Raw genomic sequence first — 26,436 nt, 5'->3', positions numbered from 1 at the left:
AAAAGACTAGACGACACATTTATATTGTGAGTTTATTCGCCAATATAAATGGAATGTTGGGAGATGTGAACCACAGTTTCTTTACTGATCTACAAATCAATTAGCAAGTTATAAAAGGTATTGTAATAAAAGTGGTTGCTGTTCGAATCACACTGGTGTCAACAAAAGGCCCAGATTTTTTTAACTGTCAATTTGTGTATAGTGTGTTTGATTTTGACTCCCTCTCATGCCAAATTGTTTGCATTATTGGAAGCTTTCAAAAGCGTACCTTACACAAGCAAACAAACAATTCAAAATCAAGCAGACCAGACACAACTGACAGAAAATGTACAAAAAACATTCCCATCCATATCAGGTTGGAGTTGTACAGCCAATATGTACAGGATTTTCATCTTTTACAATCACATTTGTACAACTATACAAAATAATGTATTAATAACTAGCAGATACTGTCTAAAGCAGATGAATCATATACAAAATACACAATACACAAAGTAGAATCATCTCACACTACAAAACACAAACACACAAACTGACTGTAGAAGAACAACCTAAACATATACATAATTGCATATATAGTGCAATATTGCATTATTTTTAAATGTATAAAACATAGAAACATTGAAATACAGCAACACTACAACAAACTATATAGGTATTTTTTTTATTTTATATGCTCAACTTTAGTTTACCTCTGATGAGCCTAACATCTGATATATACTGTCTAGTAAGGTACTAACTGAAAGCTGCCATTGTATTTTACAAAGCTTGGTGTCAGTAGACACATAGAAACACAATTTTGACAAAAAACTAAACTTTGCCTCCTATAAAATGTTGTGAGACAATAGTTCAAAACATAGTTGAATGAATTTAGAATCATGGGTTGATATGAAATTGATAGATAAAAAATGAACTGTATCCAGTTTCTACCAAAAAATGTGGACCCACATTTTATAAAACTGCGTTTGAGTATTTCAACAAATACATTCTCAGTTTTGAACTTCTGCTGTCTGTACTGAAACCTGCGTCATCAGAGGACAGTCTACAAAATCTAAAAGGCCTAGAATTAGAAAACCTGAAAGTGGACCAAAATTCATTTAAATTTTCTGCTCAGACGATAAAAGGTTGTAAAATGAAGGGAACCGGTCGGAATTCAAAATCTAGTTCTTTAGTTTTTCAAAGAACCTAATGCAATCGGGGACCTGGGCCCATTGTGCTACTAGAACTGCCTAAATGCTGGTAAAAGCAGGCCACATGAGGTAAAAATGAATGCAATCCACTCAGTGGCCATTACTACAATTACAGAACTACGAAGCTGTGTTGAAACGGCACGCTTCTGTGTGCCCACTGCCTCCATCCTAAACCCAGTGCAGCTAAGGGAGGGGGGATCATTCTGCCCCCACTGCCTGGTCGACCTCTAATCTTCCATTGTGTGAACGGAGGGCTTGATGCTGTGTCCCAATTCCCCAGTCCAACCCCCCCACCCCACCCCCTCACCAAACTGTGCCCTGGCACACCGCATATCATGCGTTGAGAAGCTTTGAAAGAGAGCGAGCAACATTTTCACTTTACTTTTTGTATATACACGAAGGAAATGGATCAAATATAGATGTTGTTTTTCTGTAATAAAAAATATATACAAACATTCCCGGCTTGGAGGGAAACAGTAAAAGGCTGGTGCTTAGTTCTAAACACTCGAGCTAAGAGGCCCACTTATAGTTACTGATCACAGAGCTATCTGCACACTGGCCTGAGTTCGGCCTCTTCCTCACTGCCCCACACGCCTCTCTGCATAATTACCCCCCCCCCCCCCCCCCACACACACACAAACAACCCACCCCCCTCGTGTTTCCAAAGCATGGCTGATCCATCCCGGCTGGGGCCCGTCCCTGTCCCCTCTATGGTGCATCTGAACAGTGGTCGACCCCCCCCCCCCCCCGGAGCTTCTCGTCCTTTCATTCCACGCAACTCTCATGTCCGCCCGATGGAGAGGAGAGGGAACGTCTGGAGAACGAAAAGGCTAAAACACTTCCTCGGCTTCGGCTTCACATCCATACTCTGAAAAAAGAGAAGGAAAAAAGGAAGGTTGGTGAAAGAAGAAAAAGTCACATGGTTTGGCATTTTGCTGAAAGGGGTACATCGTGTTTACAGCTCGAGGCTGCTCAGGCTGGATGTGTGTGCAAACCGACATGATGGATGACAGTTCTGGGATCGGAGGCATGAAGTATTTAGTCTGTACCGGAGTTGTTGGGTAACATCAACATCATAATGAGGGAACTGTTGGGTAACAATAGCGCCCTAGGAAAAATGTGTCAAGCCTACGTTGAGACTCACCTATGTGTGTGTGTGTGTCTCTGCGGTGTGCTACAGCAGGTGTGTGTGTGTGTTGAATATCCACAGACAGTATGCAAGGCTATGAGTGAGCGGGTGAGTGAAAGCGGCCCTGTCACGGCCTGCTGTTTGAGCAGGAGATCGCTCCAGCTTTGCTCACCGTCTCCTCCCAGGAGCTGCAGAGCGCTGACACAAGGCTCCTCCCCCTCCCCCTCCTCCTCCGCCTCGCCAGGCTCCATGGCGGCAGCCTCCGGGGAGGGGGTCGGGGCGTCGCAGGGCAGGGCTGCGGGGGCAGACAGGTTGGGGCGCGCTGGCAGGGCCGCTGAGCTCACGTTGGGAGTTACCTGGAAGACAGCCGGGCATCCAGTCATCCATCCACTGTGCTCTGACACCCGCGTTTTCTCCCATTAAACGGAAGCAGGTCAGGAAGAAGTGTTTTATGAAGCCCTGAATGAACCCCCGCACAGACATTTGGCTATTGTCCAGAAGTCATTTGTCATGATTTCGGAATCCCCGTACTATTCCTAATGTCTCGAATGCCAAATTGCTGTGCTTTCATTTTTCTGCCATACCAAGGTTTCGGTCCCACAGGAGACAATGGAAGAGCGAAATGTATAGAGGAAAACATACAGAATAAACTGATACATGGGGTTGGACAAGGAAAAAGAACAGAGAGGAACAAGAGCTTTGATTCCAAATTCAACAGTCAGGACTACATTATCCAGCAGGCATTTGAGATGAAGGTGATGAGGAAGCCCTGCATGGAGGTACCAGGGGCCTAGTATATCATCATGTACTGGAAAGAGCAGGACCTCGAAACCAATTAAAGATTTGCCCTCACCCCGTCTCTCGATCTCCCTTTCTCCATCTGCTCGTCCCTACCCATCTCCTCTCTTTTCTCTCTCTCTTTCTCATTCAATCACTGCCTATTTTCTTCCCCCTCAAGCCAGGACCAAATGAGGGGCCAATGAGAGGGAGGGAGACCAGTCAGTTGGGGAGGAGGGAAGGGTGCTCTGGGACATCAAGCTTGGTTTCTGCACTGGCTAGCTAATATGAACACTGTTATGCAGAACCAGGGTACTGTTTTTGGATGGTCATGTTTCACTTTGAAACAAAACAAAACAACTACAGAGGGAATGTGATATGTTAACCGTTGAGGGGACTGACCAGTGAGTGGCAGTACTATGACTGGGATGTTGTAAAGCCATAGACTTGTTAACAGTGTCACAGCCCTTTGGGGAGCACTGGGTTGCTATGGTACATAAAGATAATGATGCACTGAGAGCTCAAGAAAGGTCGGACACTCGTGCAAAATGTAGACATGAGCAAAATACCTTCACATGCACACACGCACAGAAACACTACTTCATCCTTCCAATCTACCCATCCACCTCTCCCCCCTTTCACCCTGAATCCATGACTCATAAAAGACTTCCCGTTGAGCTGTAAAATCCAACCAATCACAAAAGAATATGTTTTATTACTCCCAGAAGGTGGTCATGAGTTGCCTAGCAACAGGCACCTGACCCCCTGTGTGGCTTTAGTGTGAGGCATTTTTCCACTTCTGATTGGTGGACCAGGAAGCCCCCTATGGATGTCTATAAGCAGAGAGAAGACTAGGAATAGTCCCACTCCTTAGAACCAATCAACAGTTAGTTTGATGCCTCTCTTCTTATTTGAATAACCCAAAGTTGACCTATTGTTAACCAGGGAGGTTACACTAAGCTGACCACTAACTCAGGGTTGACCAAAGGCACCTATACAGGAAACAAACTTACACTGCCACATGCTTAAGCTTGCGTGTTCAACAAATGAAGGTTGCTCTACAGTTCTTCAGTTGAAGATAAAACGGACCGCGGTTAGGGCTCACCTGTGACATGGCTCTCTTCTTCTTTGGTGTGGATGATATTAGTGGACGTAGTCTGCAAGACAACAGGAAGGAGAGGCTATCATCACTGGGACAGGAAGTGTAAATTGGGTGAAGAAAAGCTTTAACATGCAGGAGCAGTGGTATGGTAGACAATGTGGAAATAATGTGGAAATAATGTCCAATAATCATTACACAAGTCAGTTTATAAAGCCTGAAGTACATTTATTACTTTTGTCTGTAATCTCTTACCAGTATGTAAGAGATTACAGACAAAAGTAATGAATGTACTTTCACTGTGGGACTACACAAGGTTTCAGATGACAAGAAAACCGTATTTGTGACTAATATGAACAGTGCAAAAGCCATTTTCAGTTGATACATGAGATACCTTGATGGAGTCTGTGTGTTTTTGGTTCAACATGTGGCTCTTTAATGATCATAACTTAGACAAATACTGTACAATTTACAAAATATATGTATATGTCGAACTTTTGACAATGAGTTCACTTGTTTGACTTCAGTCACTGTCTTAACTCTCTCTTATTCAAACTTATTTGAATAATATTAAGTAATATTTTCTTAGCGGTAAGAATGACTTATTTTCAACACCAAATGTTGTGAATGCCTCCCACTCACAAACAGGCTTCACAAAGTTTCAAAATTGCAAAAATGTAGCAGCATGATTTGTTGATAGTAGACAGTAGAGAGATTGTTACAACAAGTGCTATAGTACCAATCAGTCTGGAACATAGATTTATACAGTGCATATACTGCATATATAAATATATATATTATTGAGATGAGCCCTTCTAACTCATAAACCTTTTCTCCATTAGGTCTCCTTCAGATTAATATCTGAAATTGGATTCCTACAAGACCTTCAGAATTAATGCTTCAAGAAACCATTTCTGGCATTGACAAAATGGTGGGTCTCAAATGGCTGGAAATCAGCTTTTAACATCAAAATGTATGATTTAGATTGAACTCTATTTAAGGATTATATAAAAAAAAAAGAAAAAAAAAAAGTCTTATGGGGGAAAGGAGAAATGAATTTCTGGGAAGGTGCATTGAGTGCAACCTTGAAACGCCCTTGTGGGTCAGGAAAGAGAGGGGTAGACGTGGTACCGCTGTCTGAAACGTCACGGGAACTGGATCGAAACATGAGGTGGTGCCGCCTCTCTGTGAAGGAGAGGCGGCAGCGTGCTGCTCTGTGTTTACAGTGTTCCGTATACACATTCACACGTGGGAGCTCTCGTCGCTTCTCTTCTAGCTCCTTCTCTCCTCTCCCTCGCTGTGGGGGGAGAGTCTCCCTCAGGACTCGGCGTAAGTGCTCTCCTTCCTGATAAGGGAAAGTGCCGCTAATTAATCTGCTTAGGGTAAAAAAAAAAAAAAGGGGTGGGGGGAGGAGGAGAGAAGGAAGGATAGTCACTTACTGAGCCGGGGGGGTCTCTCCTTGGCATGTCTCTCTGTCTGCCTTTTGTCGTGGTTCATTAACGGTCTCAGGCAGCATTAGCCATCTGCCCAGTCCGCTAGCCGTTCACACTGAGCACAGGGGTAGGAGCGGTCCCCGCTGCAAAACAATTACCGGGTCTCCCTCTTGTACTGTCAGGCTGCCATCTTGGAAGCACAATCTGGAGTTTTCTCAGGGAACGTTGCCTCGGCCGTGAGCCTTTCGCATGAACCCTGCGTTCTGTGTTTCTCTTCGGGAGACGGGGTAGAAGTTAGGGTCCACCCTCGCCTTCAGCTCCACAGAGTGGAACTAATAGGACCACGATTGGAATCAAGTTGAAAGTAGATCCTCTGTCTTCGGAGCACAATTCAAAGCTGGGAAACAAAATCACGGTCGTGTCCCTCCCACTTCTATGCCCTCGTGCCCACAACCCGCATCCCTGGGTTCTTGTGTCGGCGAGTGGAGGATGCCATGCTATCATTACGATTATCGAGCAAATTTTCTGGAGAATACAAGCATCCCTAGGGGTGGATGATGGGGACACCGCCTCACTGAGAGACACAGAGAGATAAAGAGAAGAGAGAGAGAGAGAGCGAGAGAGAAAAATGGTCTTGGATAGAGGAAAAGCTCTCCTCTTTACCCAGCTGTGACTAACACACTTAAAGCCAGGGATGGGTAGTGGCAGTGTTAGCCCTAAGCCGGGGTCCAAGATTTCTATGCTTTCATGCAGTTAAATATAGTCGATGTATAATTCTGCCATAGGCAGTTCACGACGAGCCCACGCTGCGCCACGACCAGCGGACCCTGGTGTGAAATGTGAACCGTGCGGTGTGAAGGAACGCTCAGCTCGCTAATCGCGTTGGAACGTTTGGCTGGAGAGGTTACCGAAGCACATGGAGGGATGGTACACGAAAAGGTCGAAAGGTCACGCGTCGTTACGGCGGGATGCGGTTTGGTCATCACGACGGCGTTCTTGGCCTTCCATCTCCAAAGCGACGGGGCAATGATGGCATCGATCGCCGTCCGACAGCACGCGCACTTGGAGCCGTTCCGCTGTCTGACGGGTCAAGTGCACCCCAGCCGTCCGCAGCAAAAGCGTCTGCCCGATCCAATAAGGTTTTGATCAGGGTTATTTATATGGTTTTAACAATGCAATTCTCCACGATTGCCTCCAACCACATCCCCCCCTCCCCCCCAACCCAAGAAAGAACCCAATGCAATAACAGTAACGCCATTTAAAGAAATGCAGACAACTAAGCTCTGTTTTTCTCTCTCTATCTCTTACACACACACACACAAACACACACACGCTTATTGACAATAAAGCCTTTCTCTTCTCCAGACTCAATTTACAGCATGATGTGTGATTAGTTATTTAATAGTATCATATTGCCATGATATGATGATATTGAACACACCCCCCCCCCAAAAAAATAAATCCTGACAAAATAAGAAGCAACGGCAGAATGAAATAAGGTCTCTTTAATGTATAATCATTGCTGATTCAGCCATCCACCCGGTGAATGCCCCCAAGTCAAAGACCGCAGTCAGATCCAAATGTTCTACGGCTGAGGGTAATAAAACAGTCTAGACTTGAGCCGCTGTCTCAGGGCAAACTTTTAAATACGCCTGTTGACCTTTGGCCCCCGGTGTCCCCGGTTTTACCTTGCTGGCGTTTTTTTAGATTCCTTCCTTCCTTGCTGGGGACAGTCTCGCCCGAGCTCTGTCCCGGTCCCTGAGCCCCGCAGTGGGAGCTCACGCCAGCGAGCCCCATGCGGAGTGACAGCCGCCCCGCGGGGTGTTGACATGTGACCAGGGCCACACTGTGAGGTGGCACTACTACGGCTGCCGTGTCAAAAGAAGCCCTGAGAGCCTGGATGCCTGGTGCACACTGTGTGTGTGTGTGTGTGAATGTGTGCAAGACTATGGAGCCAATATGCTAGGTTGCCAGACGGTTTAAGGGGCTGTTTGTGTGCGTGTGAGAGAGACTAAAGTGCAAGGACGTTGAGGTCCTTAGTGTGTGAGTGCGAGAGTGGAACAGGAATCAGTGAGGGGTGCGTGTGTGAGATGAGGTTACGGTGTAAAGGGTGGTTGGTGTGTGTGTGTGTACGTGTGTGTGTGGTTGGAGTGTCTGCTCAAGGCGGTCCTGACGGCCAGGGGTTTATATAATGTGTGTGGGGTGCCAGTGACAGACTCCTGAGGCGTTACATCAGGATGTGTGGGGAGAAGTGTGAGCCACGCTGACTGGAATTGGGGGTCAGATGAATCGGGCCACCAATCAGAAGGTTGCCGGGTCCATTCCCGGCCGTGCCAAATGACGGCTGGGCAAGGCACTTCCCCCTACTTGCCTCGGGGGAATGTCCCTGTACTTACTGTAAGTCGCTTTGGATAACAGCGTCTGCTGAATGACTAAATGTAAATGTAAAGTGGTTTAGTCTGGGTGTACACTGCGTGTTCGATCAGAGAATGTGTACCCACTGCTTGCGAGTGGGGGTGCTTCTTATTGACTATTTAAGTACTCGACTATTTTAGCCCCACGCTGGTTATTGACAATGACACATGTGACATAAGCGGAAGGTAGCTGAGGTATGGAAGGACTGGAGAAGACACTCGTCCCTAGTCTGCTTCGAGACCCCAGAACCTTCCGGCACAGCCGTGTACCGTAGGTCAAAGAAAAGACACACAGCTGTCACAACCACCTGACATACACAGACACACTTGGAAAAAGGGCAAGTAGGTGTGGAGGTCAAACCTCTGACACCAGGCTTTGGGTCAATCCCATTTACATTCCAGCCTAATCAGGAATAGCGCTCGGAGAATTTCACTCTCTAATAATATTCATGTCCGACCACTGGAATGCCACTCAACCTAGGCACTAATCCCCAACCATTTCTGTTGTAGTGCTATTGAGTTTTACATAGACACAAAGGCTTGGAGTCCTTGTCTGGTTTCATCCCTCTGTTTCACTGAAACTGAAATGTGGCTGGGTTGCTGATGAATCAATTGATTTCTCTCTCTTACAGTGAAACCACTGAGTGCATCTCCTCTTTAAATGTACGAGTGCACAGTGCCTGTGATGCAGTAAGTGACAGACACACACAGATTCCTGGAATTACAGACAGAAGGGCCGAAATCGTCAAGTTATATCAATCGCTTAGTTGATTCGGTGTCACACATAGAGAGATTCCTGGAAAACAACTGCTAAATCACAACTCTGCACAGTGCCCCGGTTCTCGTGATAATTGTTGGACACTCGTTGGCCTAAAATCCCACTATAAAACCACACAGACAGACACAGATATTCCTTGCATTTTAGCAAGGGCCTGCTTAAAGGCAAAATCAAGACTGTTGTCCCATTTCAGCATTATCTATGTCTAGTCTAGGACTGAGATCCATTGACGTCAGGCTAGTTTAGTTCTTTTACTGTCTACCATTGATCAACATTAGCCATGAGAGAGGATTATTAAGGCTTTAGGACAGATTAGCACAAATGTTATGGATGTTATCTCAGCACAAAAAAAGACTGGGTTCTCAGGGGAATAATCTCTGAATGACTGACGGTAGGTGGTTACTAAGTGAAGAGTCCAACACAAACTAAATGAACATAAAAGCACCCTTAATAAATGAATCCCAGTCCTATTGAAAAAACAATGCACCTGTTGTTCAGTCGGATCCTATTTTTAAAAAACAACACCATTCGAGTGTTTGTCTGATCGTGACAGTAAAGGAGCGTGGCCACTCGTGCAAATTGGTCACGACCTGTGCGTCATGAGGGTCGCCAAAAAGGGCAGAAGAGGGCCAGTGAGAGGGTCTCATGGATGAGACGGATTGGCTGGCTGGCTGGCCCCGGGGGCGCTACCCCAAATGTGCCCAAATGCCATCCCTGAGTTGCTGGCTGCCAGTAGCCAGATGGCCAATGTGTGGTCTAATGAAGCGAGCACACCCAAGACAAATCTGCAGGCTAATGATCAGTCCCCCCCTGTGCCTCTCTCATCAATAATTTGCCATGCTTCTCTGAGGACTCCAAATGCCACTGTTGTAATAATGACGGCCATCATGTATTCGTTTAGCAAATGCCTTTGATTCAAAGCGACAAACCGTACAGGGTGGGATTTCGAACCTGCAACTTCTTGATCTGCGGTCAAATGCTCCACCACTGAGCTATACGTACGCCTAGGCTTATATGTTGTCCATCTCACATCCATTATACCTTACACACACCATACACATCCAGGCTGACTGACTGGAATGGTCGGACTAATGTACCAAGCACTGGCAGAAATACTAATGGTCTCTATTAAACAATACACTGTGTCATGTCAGTGTCCTCAAAAGATAGGATTTCATGAAGCACTTTTCAAGACGGCGTTAACCAAACCCTGATATGCCAATCGCAGGTTAAAACCACACGTCAGTCGTTGAACAGAAACATATTCGAGGGTATTGCAAAAGGGGGAAGTGGCCCTTAAAAAGACAGCCATTGGACCATTAAAATAGCCCCGCTCCATTGCCTTGAAGAGAGAGCTTTTTACCGGCAGGCCCATATGTCAACGCGTCAATAATGCATCTCAACGCAATGTGACAGTCGTGGGGGGGGGGGGAGGGGAGGGGGAGGGGGGGGGCGGGCCGTGGTGGTGGTGGGGTTTCGAGTCCTATTTCGTTTGGAGCCAATATCAAACAGCAGATGTGTGGGTATAAATATATATGAAAGAGAGAGCTGATGCGTGCCACAACGGGGGCCGTGGTTCAGTGGGGGACCTGGACGAGCGTGACTTCACTGCTCCTTCATCTGCCACCAGGCTGGCCCTGCGGTGCCGGAGAGCGGCTCCTGCTCCCCAGCTGGCGTGGGACCCGGAGGCAGCCAACGGGGCCACGCCCTGAATCTCCTGTCAGGGTCAGCTGCCTCAGGGACGATGCAGAAAGGGATACGGGGGATGGCCAGACCAGATAACCTCCCCCCCCCCCCCCCACTTTGAGGTCGCTGAAGGTCCACCTGCGGTCAGTGGTCCGGGCAAAGCTAGCGTAGCCTCCGGAGAGATCCACCGCTGCGAGCCAGAACGGCCGGAAAAACGGTCTCGCGGTGCAGCCGTCAGTGACAATTAGAGAGAGGCGCCAGCTCAATCCGCCACTCGGTGTGAGAGGAGCGGAAGTGCTGTGTTGGCCGGGGCGGCTAGCGGGGCCTTTCGCGCCACGGTCGCCCACTCTGGTACAACCCCAGACGTCATCCCGGGACACAGGTGCTGGGGAGCTAACGCTAACCTGGGAAACAACTCGATAAAATGCCACCAGTTACCTACACTGTCAGACAAAGGTGTGTGTGTGAGATCCCCTCAAGTGAAATCATCTCTGTGTGGCCAACCTTCAGCTTCCAAAGATGGACACTTGCTGTGGATCGCTGGAAATCACATCTCGAGGAAAAATTCACGCTGTGCATAATGGTTTCATTAAAATGCATTTATACCTGTAGGCTTTTCCGGATGCCGAGGAGAGGCACCCAGCATTCCCTTCCTAGAGGACAAACCCATTACGGATTCAGCATTGAGATCTAAGATCCGAGAGGCTGATACAGGTCTACCGGGAAAGAATACTGATGAGAACCGACAATGGCCCCGGGTTAAAAGCAGGCAAGGAGCCAGCGCGTAGTCCAAGCCCCCCAAGCTGACAGTGAGGTCTTATCACACTTCCAGCAGATCGCCCTCTCGGGAGGGGGAGGGGGATGGTGGAGGGGGAGGGGATGGTGGAGGGGGAGGGGATGGTGGAGGGGGATGGTGGAAGGGTCTGAGAGGAGCAAGAGGGAATCCTCAGAACGGGGGGGGGGAAGAAGAAAGGAGTTATTATCCCACAACCCCACGGAGCAGATCAGTGGGGGGGTGGTGAGGGGGGGGAATAATGGAACGCCTGCCCCCTCCACACACAAGCACACACACCTACCCCCATCTGCTTCTTGGCTGGAGGGGAACTGGGCCCTGCCGTTGTGGCCGTGCTCTCCTCGCGCCTGCAGTTTCGCAGCTGGTATTCTTCGACTGCAAATGGGACTGCCTGTGGTTGGCTGGGGGGGGAGAGGGGGGGAGGTTGAGAGCGTATGCCCTTTACACTGTCTCGTACAGGCAGTAAATAGACGGATGGATGACCGTAAACAAACCATTTTAATCGGTCGGGGTCATTTTGGGCCGCCACCTTTTCAGGCGTTCGCCGGCGAAATATTGATTACGGGACTGCTTTTATGATAGTTATGTGGGACACGGCTTGGAATGGGGATTGTCATCTCCCTCTCATAAGCATGGCAAATTTGAAGCCAGGAGAGAGATAGCACCATATTTGAGTATCATCTGCTGTTATCACGTAGCATGGGGAAACATACAAGGCTACATCCTGTTTTGTGGCAGTATGCAAATTGCTTCGTCGTTTGAATCAAACCTCTCTGCATTTCAGGTTTACACATTAACATATTCCATGAAATGTTCTTCATTCGTATTAATACCCACGCGGGTAGTGTCCAGTGGTTTCACCATGAACATGCAGTCGCCTGTTCCCCCCCCCTCCCCGCGACCAAGAGCAACAGGTGACGACCCCCCTGGGGCCGCCTTTCCTGTCCCCCAACGGATCGGCATGCTAGCAGGGCTCTGGATTCGAAGCTGCGGTCGTGGCCTGGTGAGTAGGATTGAGTTCCCTCGGCAGCAGCTTGCGAGGCGAGAAACGTCTGTGCCTGCCCTCCCTCGACACGGAGAAGCAGATGGAGGGAGAGCGAGGTGACACGGAGAGCCGGCGCGGCTGTTCCCACCGACGAGGCTCCATCTTTGGATCGCTGCGAGCCGCCTCGCCGTAGCGATCCAACAAAACTGCTACATTTAAAACAATTAGGTTCCAGACAGTGGTAGACTCTAAACTACTACCAAAACAAATAGGATTTGTCCACCCCATAAGTGCCTGCGCTTGACAGGAACAGCAGTGGGCGAGAGCCGGTGAGTTATAACCGCCATATGAAACGCTCGGGCAGGCTGGAGCCCTCCCTTCGGACTCATTGACAGCAGCGAAGAATGTGAGACGTTCAGGAAAAGGAATCTGGGAGAAAGGAGCCCTCTGGTGCATTGTACAGACGGCTTATTTCTCTCAGTCAGCCATTGTATCTGTAGAATCTCCTGGGTGAAGAAAGGGGGGGGGGGGGGGTGTCGGGGGTAGTGAAAAAAAGAAAAAAAAGAAAGGCAGTTTCCATTCTGTCCGATGGATCTTCCGCTGGTCACCAGATCCCTGAGGCCCAGCTTACCACCGGGGGTTCCCGTGATCGCTTCCCTATTGCCCCAGGAATGACTCGGGGGGTGGGGGTTGGGGGTGGGGATGAGGGTGGATGGGGCTGGGGGGGGGGTTAGGGACACTGGAAGGACAGATCCTGCTGTCTGGGGACTTCTTCTGTCAGCAGCTCCATGTTTACCAGGGAGACGGGGGGGGCAGCTACGCCGTGGCCCCGTGTGGTCGGCAAGCTGATAGGAGAAGCTGACGAATCAATCGGCTGTTCGGCTGTGCTGGAGGGCATGGAGGGAGGGATGGAGAGAGGGAGGAAGGAAGGGGGGGCTCTGGGCAGAGAGAAGGGGGTGCCAGCAGGGGGTCTGGCTGGATGGAGCGCCGTTCACACACAGAGCATTTTCGGGATGGCTGCTTCTATTATCCACAGTACACGCTACGTTGTCCCCCCCCCCTCCCCACACACACTTTGCAGCATGTTTGCCACATCAACTGAACGGGTATGCGAGGGGGGCCTGCCATAACTCGGAGTCCACCCTGAGTGAGTTTGGCCTGTGTTTGGTCTCCCCAGCTTGCGCACAAGGACTGCAGCCAACTGTACTTCAAGTGGACATTTGAGTAAGAGGGATGAGGTGGGTGAGGAGCAACTTCTTCCTAAGCCTGCTAAAGCCATCAGGGTTTGCCCCTGAATCGTCAATCCATGCTATTCCCGGAGGGCTAAAAGAGACGAGATGGAAAGGGTTGATGAAGATGCCCACAAAAGACACTGACCCCGTGTCAGTCGCAGTCTAGCCTGGTGGTGAAAGCGCGTCAGGAGAACCAAGCAACCGAAGGCGAAAGCTCCCTGCGTGTCTGCAGAGGTCTCCTGCCGAGACACTGATTTAAGAACGCTGCCGGGTCCCGGGGGAAAACGGAGATCATGTCAAGGTCGTGGGGGAGGATGCGGCTGAAAAGGTGCTCTTTTGGGGCTCCGTGAAAAGGGAACTTCACACGGCGCTGCCAAAGTTGGTTATGATTCACACATAAAACCTGTCTCCAGACAATTGACCAAAGAGTCATTTTTTTTTTATGAAAAAGAAAGATCATGAGAAGAGGAGATGGGCGGGGGGGATTTGAGCTGATGAGGAACAAAGACCAATAGGGGCAATTAGCTTTGCCCTTTTCTGGAAGAGTGCTTTTCCATCTTTGTTAGTTTTGGTGGGCGCAGAGGGGGCTTAGTCTGACAGCTGGTAGAGGACTTGGAGAGGAGTGGAGGGGAGGAGGGGAGTGGAGATTTCCACATGACTGTGGCTGTGGGAAAAGCACTGGGAGCATGTACTTGGACGAACACACGCTCTGTCTCACAGAGAGAATTCAAAGTGAAGCAGTGAGGGACCGGATAGCTCAAAGTCACTACAGCGAGTGGAACCGTTTATTAGCGTAGGTGAGAGGAGAAACGTGAGGTACTTTGTGCTTCTTTCAGTTTCTTTCATGTAGATAAGGTTTCCCGCTGCTCGAGTATTTCCTCACGTCACTCACCCATGTGAGGCAGTGCAACGGCTCAGACCGACAGGCAGCTCAAGCTTCGCATGCCGAGAAACGCCTTTGAATTTGGTGACAAAATACAATCCGACACAGATGTGAGGGGAAAGATCTGGAAAAACAGGAGCAGTGCAAAGTGAAAGGGATCCCAGGAGAAAGGAGGGGGAGGGGAGGGGTGAAGGTGTGTATTATCAGCAGGGAGGGGCATTGGCACGGGGGTGCACTAGCCAACTGAATCAGACAAGACAATGGATTTGCTGTCAGGCTCCCCTTCGCCTCCACTTGAGCCGACTCCTCCTGGGGGCTTTTAAAACACACCGCAAGCTCAGAGATAGCCGAGGCCAGCAGGCCGGATTTGAAAGCAGACTGATCCTCCTGAATCGTCTTTTTCCCCCACTCAAATGGTGAGAAAGCATTTAAGGAGAGCACTGAATTGCCTCGGACAAACAGAGAGACGAAACGCCACGAGGAGCTGAGCTGAGAGAGTTTGTGTGACACTGACTTGAATGTGTTGCTGGTGACTTGCATTTAGAGGACTACTTTAGGGGGGGGATTTGCTTTGTTACCCGGACGTGGTCCAATACTGAATGGAAAAACATGACATCATCCTGCATCGAACCGAAGCTATTCCTCACAGTTGTCTCACGTGGTTTACACAACAAGCCACGTTATTTAAGTAAACACAGACTTGAGCGCAAGAAGAAACTGATGAAACAGATTGAAATACTAAGTCTAACTTGCAAATTCACATCTCCAAACTCCCTAATACAAGAGTTGAAGCATTAGACCGCGGTTATTGCTTTAGCCTTAGCCTAATCTACTACTGTAGCCTGGTACATTTAAATAAATAAATACATCTGTAGAGTAAAATCATTAACCACTGCATTTAAAGAACAGATAGAACGAAGAGAGATTCCACCTCGCCTTTGCCTACATAATATGACATACTAGTCATTCCTTTCCCACATATCAAGTCAGGCCGTCTTTCCTTTGAAATATTCACCAATTGAACTTTAATGAGGCAATCATGGTCAGACTTGTAGCACCGAGCCCATCTGTTGGCCTGTGGGCTGTTTGCATGTCTGTGCAATCTGTGTGTGACACAGGGGCCATGCGCAATCATGAGGACCATGTACCCCCCCAAAGAATTATGCATTCGGTAGCCGTGGAATAAAATAAGTCTATTACATGTCATTTATCATTCTAATTATCATGTACATGAAGTTCCAGCATCTGGTTCGTTGCTCAGACAGAGAAATTGAATTATAACTCAGCATGCGCTCTGAATGAGGACACGAGACTCTGTCTATGTAGGGGAGGGGGAGCCGAAGAGGAGTGATGCGTCGACACCTGAGACCGTGGTGAGGGAGGGCTGGGGGGGAGGAGGGCGGAGGAGGGGAGGTGGTGGTGGTGAGGGGGGTTCATGCAATTTTATCAGCCGTCTCTCGTCAACCCTCTCCAGCAGTGACTCGCGTCTCATTTTCATCACCCATTCAGTATTCATTAACCCCCGAAGGTAATTATCATTAATGTAAGGACCAGGACCGCGATGGTGAAAAAAAAAAAAACCCATCATCTCAGGAGCAGAGTCGTGATCTCGGAGTTCTGACTGCTTCCTGTTCATTATATTCCTCATGAGGGTGGCCTGAGTTTTGCTCAGAAGGATTAATTGGACGGAGAGACGGTAGCCCAGCATGCACTAGGGGGATGCTGAGGTGACCAGAGACTGACACCTCAGAAGAGACTGGCGTGGGCGGGCCCGAGACTCTCTCTTTAACCTTTGCCCGGGCAATCCACGCCGAGGTAATTGACGGTGGGTGACTTGAGAAGTGTGTTCCAGAGGCTATGGAGAATCGTTACACCCCAACTGTGCCCCATTAACAGATTCTCCCTGCTTATTTGAAAAAGATCCTGTTTGCCTGATCCTAAAGTTAGATACATGCACACAAAACAATCTCTTGCTTTAACCTTGCTTTCAACTAAATAGCCTACCTGAGATTTCGAAGATGTACTTCAAGAAGTTCCTTTGTTCTAATGTCACTTGACTCTTCCTTCTTAAGATGGGAGCTACGAGTCATTTGCTACCAAATTCCCCTTCTCATCTCACCTCCATCAGCCATAGGGCTGCGTTGCGGACCCAAAACCAACCTGCGTATTCTGACCGTGCCAAGGTTCGGAACAGTTCCCGGTCACTTTGTCGAGTGTCCTACCTTTTCCCCATGATGCTTGTCGTGGCGGCCAGGCCAACGTTGGTCTTGTTGGGCTGTTTCTTCCTCCGGGTCAGCTTCTTGCGGCCCACTCCGCTGGTGGGGCCTTCTGCCGTGGATCTGGTGGGGCTGCTGTTGCCGCTGCCCTTGCTGTTGAGGTCCCGCAGCACCTCGTAGTTGATCTTGGAGGAGATTTTCTTCTGCTCAAGCATTTTCTCGATGGCCTCACCAGCCGTGCTGGCATGGATGGGCTCTCGCTTCTTGGACTTTTTAGGCTATTGGAAAGGGGAGCTGAGGTAAGGAGCTGTACCGTTTATTGTTTCGTTTTTTTATGCAGATATGACAAACATTTGATGAAAAAGAAAATAAACCCATGAGCAGTAATAGCAAATCGAAGTCACATCTTGGTACTATTTCCAGGAAATATTTGGAGGAGAGAGGCAGACAATTCTTTCCGTTTCAAAGGTTTGTGCTTTGGTAAATGCAGCCCAGTTATCTGGGGAAAAATACTTTTTTCTCCAACAGATTTAGGCCTATGGACTGTTAACTAAGCAGAGGAATACTGTCACTCACAGAGTTGTATATACAGCATATTATTTTCAGATAATTATCCTTGAGCGTATATTTACATGTACGGATGTTTGTGCATACATGTATGCCAGTACATATGACAACAAACTATCTAAATACACAATGGGCTTCTTTTCTTCCAGGTGCTCTTTACTGTCATGAAACGGCAGAAACAACAGTGGCTTGTCAAGTGTCTTATTAGTCCAATAAAATCGCGTTCTTTTCCTTGGGGGTTGGGAAGCATGAAGTCAGGCAAGTCTCTCATCAGTGAGATGACAGGCTTATTATCAGGCCGCTGAAAGGTTTTCCTGCTGCTGTCACTCCTCACCCGCCATCTCCAAAGTCCGTGGTTAGTTATATGCTACAATGTCTTAGCATGGGGGAAATTCACTTCCTGCTTTTGGACCACAACCTTGAAGCCTGAAGGTTCTGGAATAGGTATCAGGCCCTTTCCTCACTTCATTAGGCATCTGCTGCTGTGTGGCTCACACCCCCCCCCCCCCTCCCCATACCCCCCCCATTGGTTGAAAGCTGCATCTAGGATGTCAGGCCAGACAGGTTAGCGATGGGCCGCGGCTACCGCTAACAGGCCGGGTCTCTGGAGAGCGGTGCAGTGTAACAAGAGAAGCCCGGTCCTGACTCGGCTCAAGTGGAAAATATGCGCCGGCGTAGACACAGCTGTTCTGTGTCTGCTTGTTCTGTGTCTGCTTGGGCCAGGCCCAGTGCACGGCACGGGACCCCAGACCACAGACGGCGCTCCTCTACGTGCGCATGCCGCCGTGCGCTCGGGAGTTCCATTCTCCGAAACGCACGCTTGCAGGCGCACAAACAAACATGGCGCACTGACGGGGCTGTGCTTACCTTCTCCTTGTAGGTGCCTTGCTGCTTCTCCTTAGCTATCCTCTCCTCCTTCTCTGCAAGAGAGGCACCGTACAAAAAGATGCTGTTCATTGGGATAGCGAGTGAATTGAAAAGTCCTCCGCTCGGAGACAAGTATTTGAGAATGACTCATTCCTTGGCAACTGTCCATTCAGCCACTTAGGGAAAGGTAACTTAATAAATCTCATTAATAGTTCTAGTAAATCTACATGGGCTACATACATTCAAAAATAACTTTCATGTACTGAGCTCTAAATTACTGAGGTTTAACAGTGCAGCTCCACAAGAAAGTGGCCGGTTAGTCTCCACAAAGCTCGGTGTGTTCGACCCTATGAGCTGGCAGATGCATACTGCATGAGCCTGCGGGTGGACTTAACAAGCCCACAAGCAGCATGAATATTGAGATTATTACGAGAGGGCATGAGGTTTACCTTTCTGTTCCTTCAGATAGTCTTCGTTCTGCTTCATCCAGAGCTGCGTCTTAGTCCTCACTTCTTTATCGTTGAGGATGTACTGTGTGAAGGAAGGAAGGAAGGAAGGAAGGAAGGAAAGAAGGAGAGGAAGGAAGGAAGGAAGGAAGGAGAAGAAAGGAGGGAGGGAGGAAAGGTATTTGAGAGCTGACAGAAAATTGAGCTGTATGATGGATTATGTGGATTAGATACTGGGGTCATTATCTTCTCAAGTCTTCTTCACCTTTTAATATTCACAAATCTTTTATGAGCTGCAAGTATGGACTTCGGTAGATGAATTGAATATAGCGGGATTCTAATTGACTGAATTCTTATTTTAAACTCATCTGTGAAACGTGCCTACCTTGTCAATCTCTTTATCGTCAATCCCATCCAGGTCCAGCTCCCCGCTCTCGGACTTTCCATCTGTCAAAGGGCCACAAAATAGAAGAAATGACTATCGTCCTCTAATAACATCCTTGCTTTATGTTTTACAAGGTAGCTCGACATTGGTGTTCTATTGAAGTCTTCAAATGACAAAACATATTTTTCTAGGCCACAGTGCATGGGGACGGGTAGTGGAAAACGACACATGGCTGTGCCCTTCTCGGAATCTAGTGAGCCCTGTTTTGCAATTGTGCTTTTATGGCACAGAAAGGTAATTCGCTAGAGAGGCCATTTTCATATCAAACAAGAAGATTATCTCGCCGCTTGAGTGGAGTCGAGTTTTGCAAGACAATGACTTGCCACACTATTTGCTGTCGTCGCATCAATAATGCAGAAGCTGCTTGAATGGCTTAATGGACTTAGCTGTGAGCTAAAAGGATTTTGTTTTGGAGACAGTAGGAAAATGTGAATTTTGGGATAAATGCCTTGGTACTCATTGTAACACATGTTTATTCAAGAGCACACCCACTACGTGAACTTGACAAGATGGTAAAAAAAGACCAACCCTGTTTCATGTTTGATATTGTTATGCCGTCATTTTGATATTTTTAAATTACCGGTATTATAATGGACGTTAAGGCCCATTTTCCTAGACACGAATTGAGCATAGTCACAGACAAAAAAAAACTTTTCCAATGGAGATCATCATTGAATTTCATTCTAAGTTTTGACTATAGGCTTAATCCCTGTCTGGGAAACTGGCTGTAAGTGTTTTATGCTCGTTAAATTGTTAAACGGCATGTGATGAAGGAGCCATTCTCATTTAGGAAATCACACCGTCAATTGTTAATTGGTCTTAGATTTACATCCTGTAACTAAAGGTGTCCTGGTGTGTGCCTACCACACACAGGGCATGTCCTGCATGTCCTCCGCTTTCCCTCTCTCCCCAATGTTTTCCCTTCACTCTTCACTATCTCTGTCCGACAAGGCAATTCATTGGATGGAGATATTTAGTCAAAAATAGTACACAACTGTATTTTCTCATAATCGGTGGCCTAATAGCTGAAGGTCGAGGAACCACATCAAGGGGAAAGTGTTTGACAATGATTGATTCTCAGAACCGCAGGCTCTTGGAAGTCAGTGACCACTGGGAGCAGACATTTCTGAACAGGGTCAAAAGAGGTCACCAACTTTCCCCCCTGGCAGATTCCTTCTTCGACCATTAGGACCACACCTGCTCCTGGTGACAGTAGGTGGGAAGGTTTTGCACTTGTCCGGCGCTAACACTCTTGATTCAATCAGATATCAACAACCCACCACAGACAAGGTGTCAGTCTCTTTCAATGGACAGTGTTACAACAGCTGGAACTAACATCTTCATGTTCCATGCCTCCATGTTGCCACAGACACAGACAACATTGACTATTTCTGCACTGTGCAGCATCAACTGGAACGCAAGTGTCTGTAAACAAGAACAAGCCTTTCAAAGAAAATTACTCTAGGAAAATTTATCATGTATCTTCTTTCATCAAAACACTAAATCCCCCCTGGAGGCTGAGACCCATTTCTCACCACAGCGACACGAGTAAAGTAACGTTAAGTACATAGTCTCAGACGCCTCCGAAACAGTTCGGCGCTTCCATTTCAAGAAGCATTCAGCCCTGGCATTCTTCCAACATCTTCAGTCTCCTCTTCTGAGAACATGACTTCAAAAGACTTCCTTTGTTTGATAAAGACATCTTCCCTGGTAATTACCCGCTATGAAAATAACGGTGCAGTGCAGGATGGCGATATTTGAGTGGCCTGATTTCTTCTCAAGGAATCTTTGTGGAGTTTCTTACTATGTGGGGATACTGCAAACGCCTTTAATAGTATTCTTTTCAACAGTTTTGCCACATTAAATCAGTAATCCCTTGCCATATTTGTAACCGATGGGGGAAGTCCATTGATAAATTCCCTCCAATGTACATCTGGTGTAGCCTTTCAGTTGTGTAGAGTATGAATTAGGGTCAAATGTATTTAATAAATACAACATTGTTAAAACACTTAAAAGGTGCAATGGGTAGGACCAGTAAAAAAAGGCATTTGTCGTGTAAGCTAATGAGGCCACCTGAGAGTTGTTTAGCAACACAGACAGCTCAATGCCAGTGGAAACTTCTGGAGTGTCCAGCTACTTTCCAGCAATCCTGGTCCAGCCAATACTTTTCCAACCAGTCGTCTTTAGTGAGGCGGGCCTTCCTCCTTGGCTTATTTTGTGAAAGCACTGTCAACCAAATCAAGTCAATCAAACTTGAGCTGGAGGAAAGCGAGAAGTTCAGACAAGAACTGCACTGCGCTGTTTTTCATTTTAGAGCGTGATTTTGTAACGTTACCTAGATACATAGGACTTTACAGCTCCTCACATACAGGAATCTTTTGAAACCTATCGCAGCTTTAAAGATTTAAATGTCATGCAAGCTTTGATTTAGGACCGTCAAACAAGAACGAGAATGAACTGAACATCAAGTCCATCAAGTATATATAGAACTTTAGAGAAGAAGCACCAATGCGAACTTATTGTAAAGCATTGGATTACTGGAGTGAGAAAAGGCAAAAGAAATATGGCATGCATGAAAAAACACGACACGCTTTAAACTGCCAACGTTGACTCAGATCAAGGGACCACATGAGAATGGGGTTGGGGAAAATCTGTGATGAGAGGAAGATATGGGTCACAATCTGTCAGCCATCTTAAGTCTTCCTTATGCCGTCATGTGTGTGTGTATTGTGTGTGTGTGTGTGTGTGAGAGAGTGTGTGATGAGGGACTGGGACACTTTAGTTTCCTAATACAGCACAGTCTTTCTGGGATGGAAATAGCAGTCAGGGTGAAGTGGGGGATGGGGGTACATTTACTCATTTACTTCTGGAGGATTATTCAGATGAGCGTTGCAGTTAATTCAAGTCCGAATGCAGCATCAGAATTCGAGTCCGAATCAAGTTTAATCGCCAAGTAAGTGCACACAAACAAGGAAGTTACTTTGGTGGGCAGGTGCAGGTGCACTGAATCTGTCCTGTCCTTTGGAAATATCATAACAGGTCAAATATAGTTGGCCATATTTTCCTTTACAGCGCATCAGAAAACTGAATGCATTTGTGAAAAATGTGTCATCTTTTTTTTGTACAGACATCGGAGGCAGGAGAAATAAGTAAACGACTTTGACGTCGAATATTTAAGTAGAGCAGATGTTCCAAAATAAAATTGGGGACGCTTGTTTCCCAGAGCTGCCTTTTTCCCATCTTCTCCAGATCTTGGCCAGGGACGGCACTATCCATACCTGCCTGCTGTTGGGGCTAGGGCTGCCAGCAACTTCCATATCCAACACACCACCTCCCTAATAGCTGAAGGGTCACCTTGGGGTCATTAGATGGTGTGACGGAGTAGACAGAAAGATAGGATGTATGGACTTCCGACAGGACTGTGTGTGAGTGTGTGTGTGTCCGTGTGTCTGTGCACAGACTGTGTAGTCAGCAAGGACGATTTCTGAATATAAAGGAGACAACGGGCTCAGCATGGAGACTCCATGCGGAACAGAGATGTTCAAAAGCATGGACTGACAACATGACAAATAGCTGTAAACATGCTGACAACCTGGGACTCCCAAGCTCTACCCTCATATGGGATAGGTGGTAAGTGAGCAGCGCACAGGAAGCTGGGTGTATTTTGAAAGTCTTACGTACTTCCAGCACATTCCTCCATCTAGACCACTTGGAATGTGTGGTAAGCTTCTCGTGTTCCCATAGGCCTATATGTTGCGCAAACAAAACACAACAAATTCCCGTAGTCCAGACTTAAGCTCCGCAACACATTTGCAATGTAAATCAAACAGACACTAAACACCACGGCTTATGAGAAGATACAATAAGCACGGGGGGTGGGGTTGGTGTGCGCCGGTTACGTGAGCTCACTTCAGAGTGGTTGGAGACCAAGACGAGAGCAGAACTGGCATCTCGCTGCCCCGAGGCAGCATCCACAACAGTCAGCATATTCCCAGGCACAGCCAGTTCCTGCTATGGCTGTGCACTTGACTGATCATAATCCCAATTACGAAAGCAATTATGTAAATAATGATGCTTTTATTAACAATAAGTCCGGCATTCGAGGGTGCGGGTGAGAGGCATCCGTGTGAACAAGTTAATGAATCGACGTGACGGGACTGCAGAGTTTGGGGAGAAAAGGGAAGGCTAGAGGATCACCTTCTCAATTAGCAATGATCTCATGTGCGCGGCTAACGTCAAGGGTCGCGGGCGTAAAAGCTTCGTCTCTGCGCATGCAGCGAGATATGCCACTAATGAAAAAGGGTGTGTGTGTGTGTGTGTGTGCATGTATGTGGGCGGAGTTTGTAGGCATTTGAGGTCAAACATGTGATGGGGGGAGGCCGTTGGTGAGGAGGAATAGCACACAAACAAAACAAAATGTAACTATGCCATTCTCTGGTTTGGCAACCAAGAACATTGAGTGCAGAACACTGCCTAATGAACAGAGTGTACACAGAGATGAGAACAGTGCTAAGGGCAATTAGTATTTTCATGTGTGTTGTTATCTCACCCATTAAATCGAGACTTTTTCATAACCGACGTCCTGGATTTCTAGTGCATGGGAAATGTTGACTAAACGCTGCAACACAAATTTAGCGGAGGCTATTGGCAACGCGTCACATTTACGTGTCCTATTAACCTAGCCTATTACATGATCGTACAGGGATGCTGTCCTTCCAGTATCACCCCAGTATTGCATATGTTCCTCTGGACGCCAGGGTTCTGTGTTCAGACACTCTGTGTTGTCAGGACCAGGAGGGGTAGGAGGCAGGGCTGGTCTCTCTATCTTCCTTTTCAATCGACTTGATCTTCAAGCGGTCAGACCCGCGCAGAAAGGCCGGTGCAGACTGCGTAAACACGCTCTCAATACGACAAAAACAAGAGGGACTGTTCTCATGAACAAGGACGCATGTACACAGTCAGATACTTGGACAAGTGCATTTCGAGAGGGGAGGATGAGTGAGTCATCAACGGGCTCAGGAGAGGCATACGTTCCAAACTGTCCAGTCTGAATCGATGAGCTCGATGTCACGCGCAAAGCGCCTCTGTTTGGGCATGTTATTTAAGTGTCAACTGTGCGCGCGCGTGTGTGTGTGTAGTGAGGGTGGTCTGGGAGCTACTATGTACGTTAATATTGACGAGCCACATGCCTCAAAAACGTGGCATGCAAGCGGGCCAGGCCCTGCCTTCCCCTTTAAGACCGAGGGCAGGTTGCAGGCTGAACGCAGTGGCAGCTGTGATGTCACGGGCAGCAGGGTGGGGCCGGGCGGCCGAGCAGCTGTCTAATTGCATCACGGCAGGGGTCAGGAGGGGGCCAGACGCCCTTTCCCGTCAACACACCTTGCCACTCTGGTAGAGGACAATGGAGGGGAGAGTGGCAGTGAGTCCACAGCAGCATTTACCGCATTCTCACGTCGGGCTTTCTGTGTGAACTATGCTAATGTCATCTGTACGTAATGCTAACGTATATCCGTATGTGATGCTAATGTCTGTTATGTTCATCTGAAGCACTGAAAGCTAATGGCTTTCATCCATTTGTATTGTTTTAGTGTGATCATGGGAAAACAAGAGCAAACAGAATGGTTTCGATTACAATATAACTTAAATCTGTTTCGAAAATATTGAATTAAGCTTAATGAATAACTATATTATTGATTTAATTGAACCCTCATACAAGGTCTTTATTATTTAGAAAATGCTCCTTTGAACTGACTTTGTGGATCTCTAAAATGGGACCTGTACAACTGCCACTGAGGGCCCCTGTACGACGGCGGCTGCCTGACACTGTCACTTTGGACTCCCAACCGAATCATGAAGCCGTCTCTTGATGAGCAAGGGTTGTAATTTTCCAAACAGAGCCAGCCAGGCAGCCATTTAAATACAGTAGTTCACGGGAAGAAAAGCTCAACGCTGTCCTTAAAGCGTGTCAGCTCTGATTTCACTCCAAAAATGATAGGGTTCACATAGAGTTCATTACAACTCTTGAAATAGAAGATCCAAAGATCCCCAGGTTGGCTCAGATCATTCACCAGTATTTTCTAAATTCTTACTGGGTGGATGATGATCCACCCAGTAATGTCTTAGTCCTCTTGGACACTGCCTAGCCTCTGTGTGGGCTATATGGGCGTGACGGGGGAGGGATCGAACACGCCTACAAATGGATCCCTCCAATGAGAAATGAGCGACTGCATGAGTGACGGTTGACATCCAACGAAGACGGGGGATGATTCATCCTCATCGTTTTAAAACGGGCCTCGACTCCTCCGCTCCAGGTGCTTGAAAAGACATTTGGATGACATCAGCATGAACTAGTTAGAACTTTGTAGGAGAAGGGGGGGGGGGGGGACACATCTTCTTAAAAGAGTTCAAAGTGTCCTCTCTCCTTGGGAAATGGGTCTGCTTTAAATAGGTTCGTCGGGTTCGAAGGAGGTCGTCGCGTTGGACATTTTGGCTCATTCCGGAGTGTCAGAGAAGGGCAGTTGCACTTAGCGGTGCCAGGTTGCTGAGGGAGAATCGGGACTGCAAATAACCGCAGAGCCGCTGTGACCCGGACAGCCTGCAGAGAGACGGCCCCGGACTGTCAACTCAGAGGAGCACGTGGGACGTCGCTGCCACACGCACACACACAGGCACACACACACACCAACAGATTTACAGCCAATACGGACAGGGGTAGACATACACATATGTGCACACACATGAGCAAGACACACGGGCAGTTGAAAGAGACAAGCTAAGAAACACAGCACTGCTGACACACACACACACAGACACACACACACACAGACACGGACACACACACAGGGGCCTAAAGTGAGCAAGATGCTGAGCTCATGCCCATATTGCTGTGTGGGTGGGAGAAAGAGATTTATCCCCCAGTGTTGGCACTGCCAGTAAATCCTTGTTTACGAGTCCTCGGGCCCAACGTCGCCAAAGAGGCTCCCTCTCTCCAGCCGCTGTCTGTCCTGAGTCATCAGCTTCACGCGCGCAAGGACAATGATGACAGGGTATAATATCTCTCGCTACATACAGCTAGCCTGCCGACCATAAACATCGATGCATAACTGCATTTTATCCTGTCAGGTTTTTTTTTTGGGGGGGGGGGGGGGGGGTCAATAGGAGAGAGCAACAGATATTTTCTTTTAGACTCAACTGGGAAAGACAAAACTGACGGGGTGGGTTTAGAGGCATAGCAAGACAGCAAAAAGGAACAAACCACATAGTCACAGGTCCTATCAAATTCCTTCCCATCAAATTCCTTCCCACCACCTGGTAATACAGATTAAGATGTCACCTCAGGCTATCCAGCAACCCTTCCATGTTGGATATTTGCTGGTTTCAAGTAGCAGCACCAGGCTAGTTGAGCACACATTTAAGCACTCTGAACAACAACAAAATACTGTTGAAGCCTTGTTTGACTGCACAGTTGCTATTGTGGCTCAGTGAGAGTAGCTGCG

The 26,436-nt window shown here is 47.7% G+C and overlaps 1 protein-coding gene across 2 annotated transcripts in view; it reads right to left on the bottom strand.

The window, feature by feature from the left end:
• Positions 1 to 1,011: 1,011 nt before the first annotated feature.
• The window catches only part of brf1b (BRF1 RNA polymerase III transcription initiation factor subunit b), a 46,674-nt gene continuing 21,249 nt past the window's right edge, over positions 1,012 to 26,436 (bottom strand). Inside the window, exons 13-19 of one of the 2 annotated variants that reach the window (XM_047021837.1) lie at positions 18,881 to 18,942; positions 18,499 to 18,580; positions 18,050 to 18,102; positions 16,622 to 16,893; positions 4,202 to 4,253; positions 2,492 to 2,675; positions 1,012 to 2,058 (exon numbers count right to left, since the gene is read on the bottom strand). In XM_047021837.1, the coding sequence (XP_046877793.1) occupies positions 2,021 to 2,058; positions 2,492 to 2,675; positions 4,202 to 4,253; positions 16,622 to 16,893; positions 18,050 to 18,102; positions 18,499 to 18,580; positions 18,881 to 18,942 (743 nt within the window). In that variant the 3' untranslated portion in view covers positions 1,012 to 2,020. The remainder of the gene's footprint in view (positions 2,059 to 2,491; positions 2,676 to 4,201; positions 4,254 to 16,621; positions 16,894 to 18,049; positions 18,103 to 18,498; positions 18,581 to 18,880; positions 18,943 to 26,436) is intronic. The other variant, XM_047021838.1, reaches the window with a different exon arrangement.

The sequence above is a fragment of the Hypomesus transpacificus genome, chromosome 6 (assembly GCF_021917145.1).
Source record: "Hypomesus transpacificus isolate Combined female chromosome 6, fHypTra1, whole genome shotgun sequence".
Taxonomy (NCBI): domain Eukaryota; kingdom Metazoa; phylum Chordata; class Actinopteri; order Osmeriformes; family Osmeridae; genus Hypomesus; species Hypomesus transpacificus.
The sequence above is the reverse complement of the archived record's forward strand: the minus strand, read 5'-3'. Positions and strand labels throughout refer to the sequence as shown.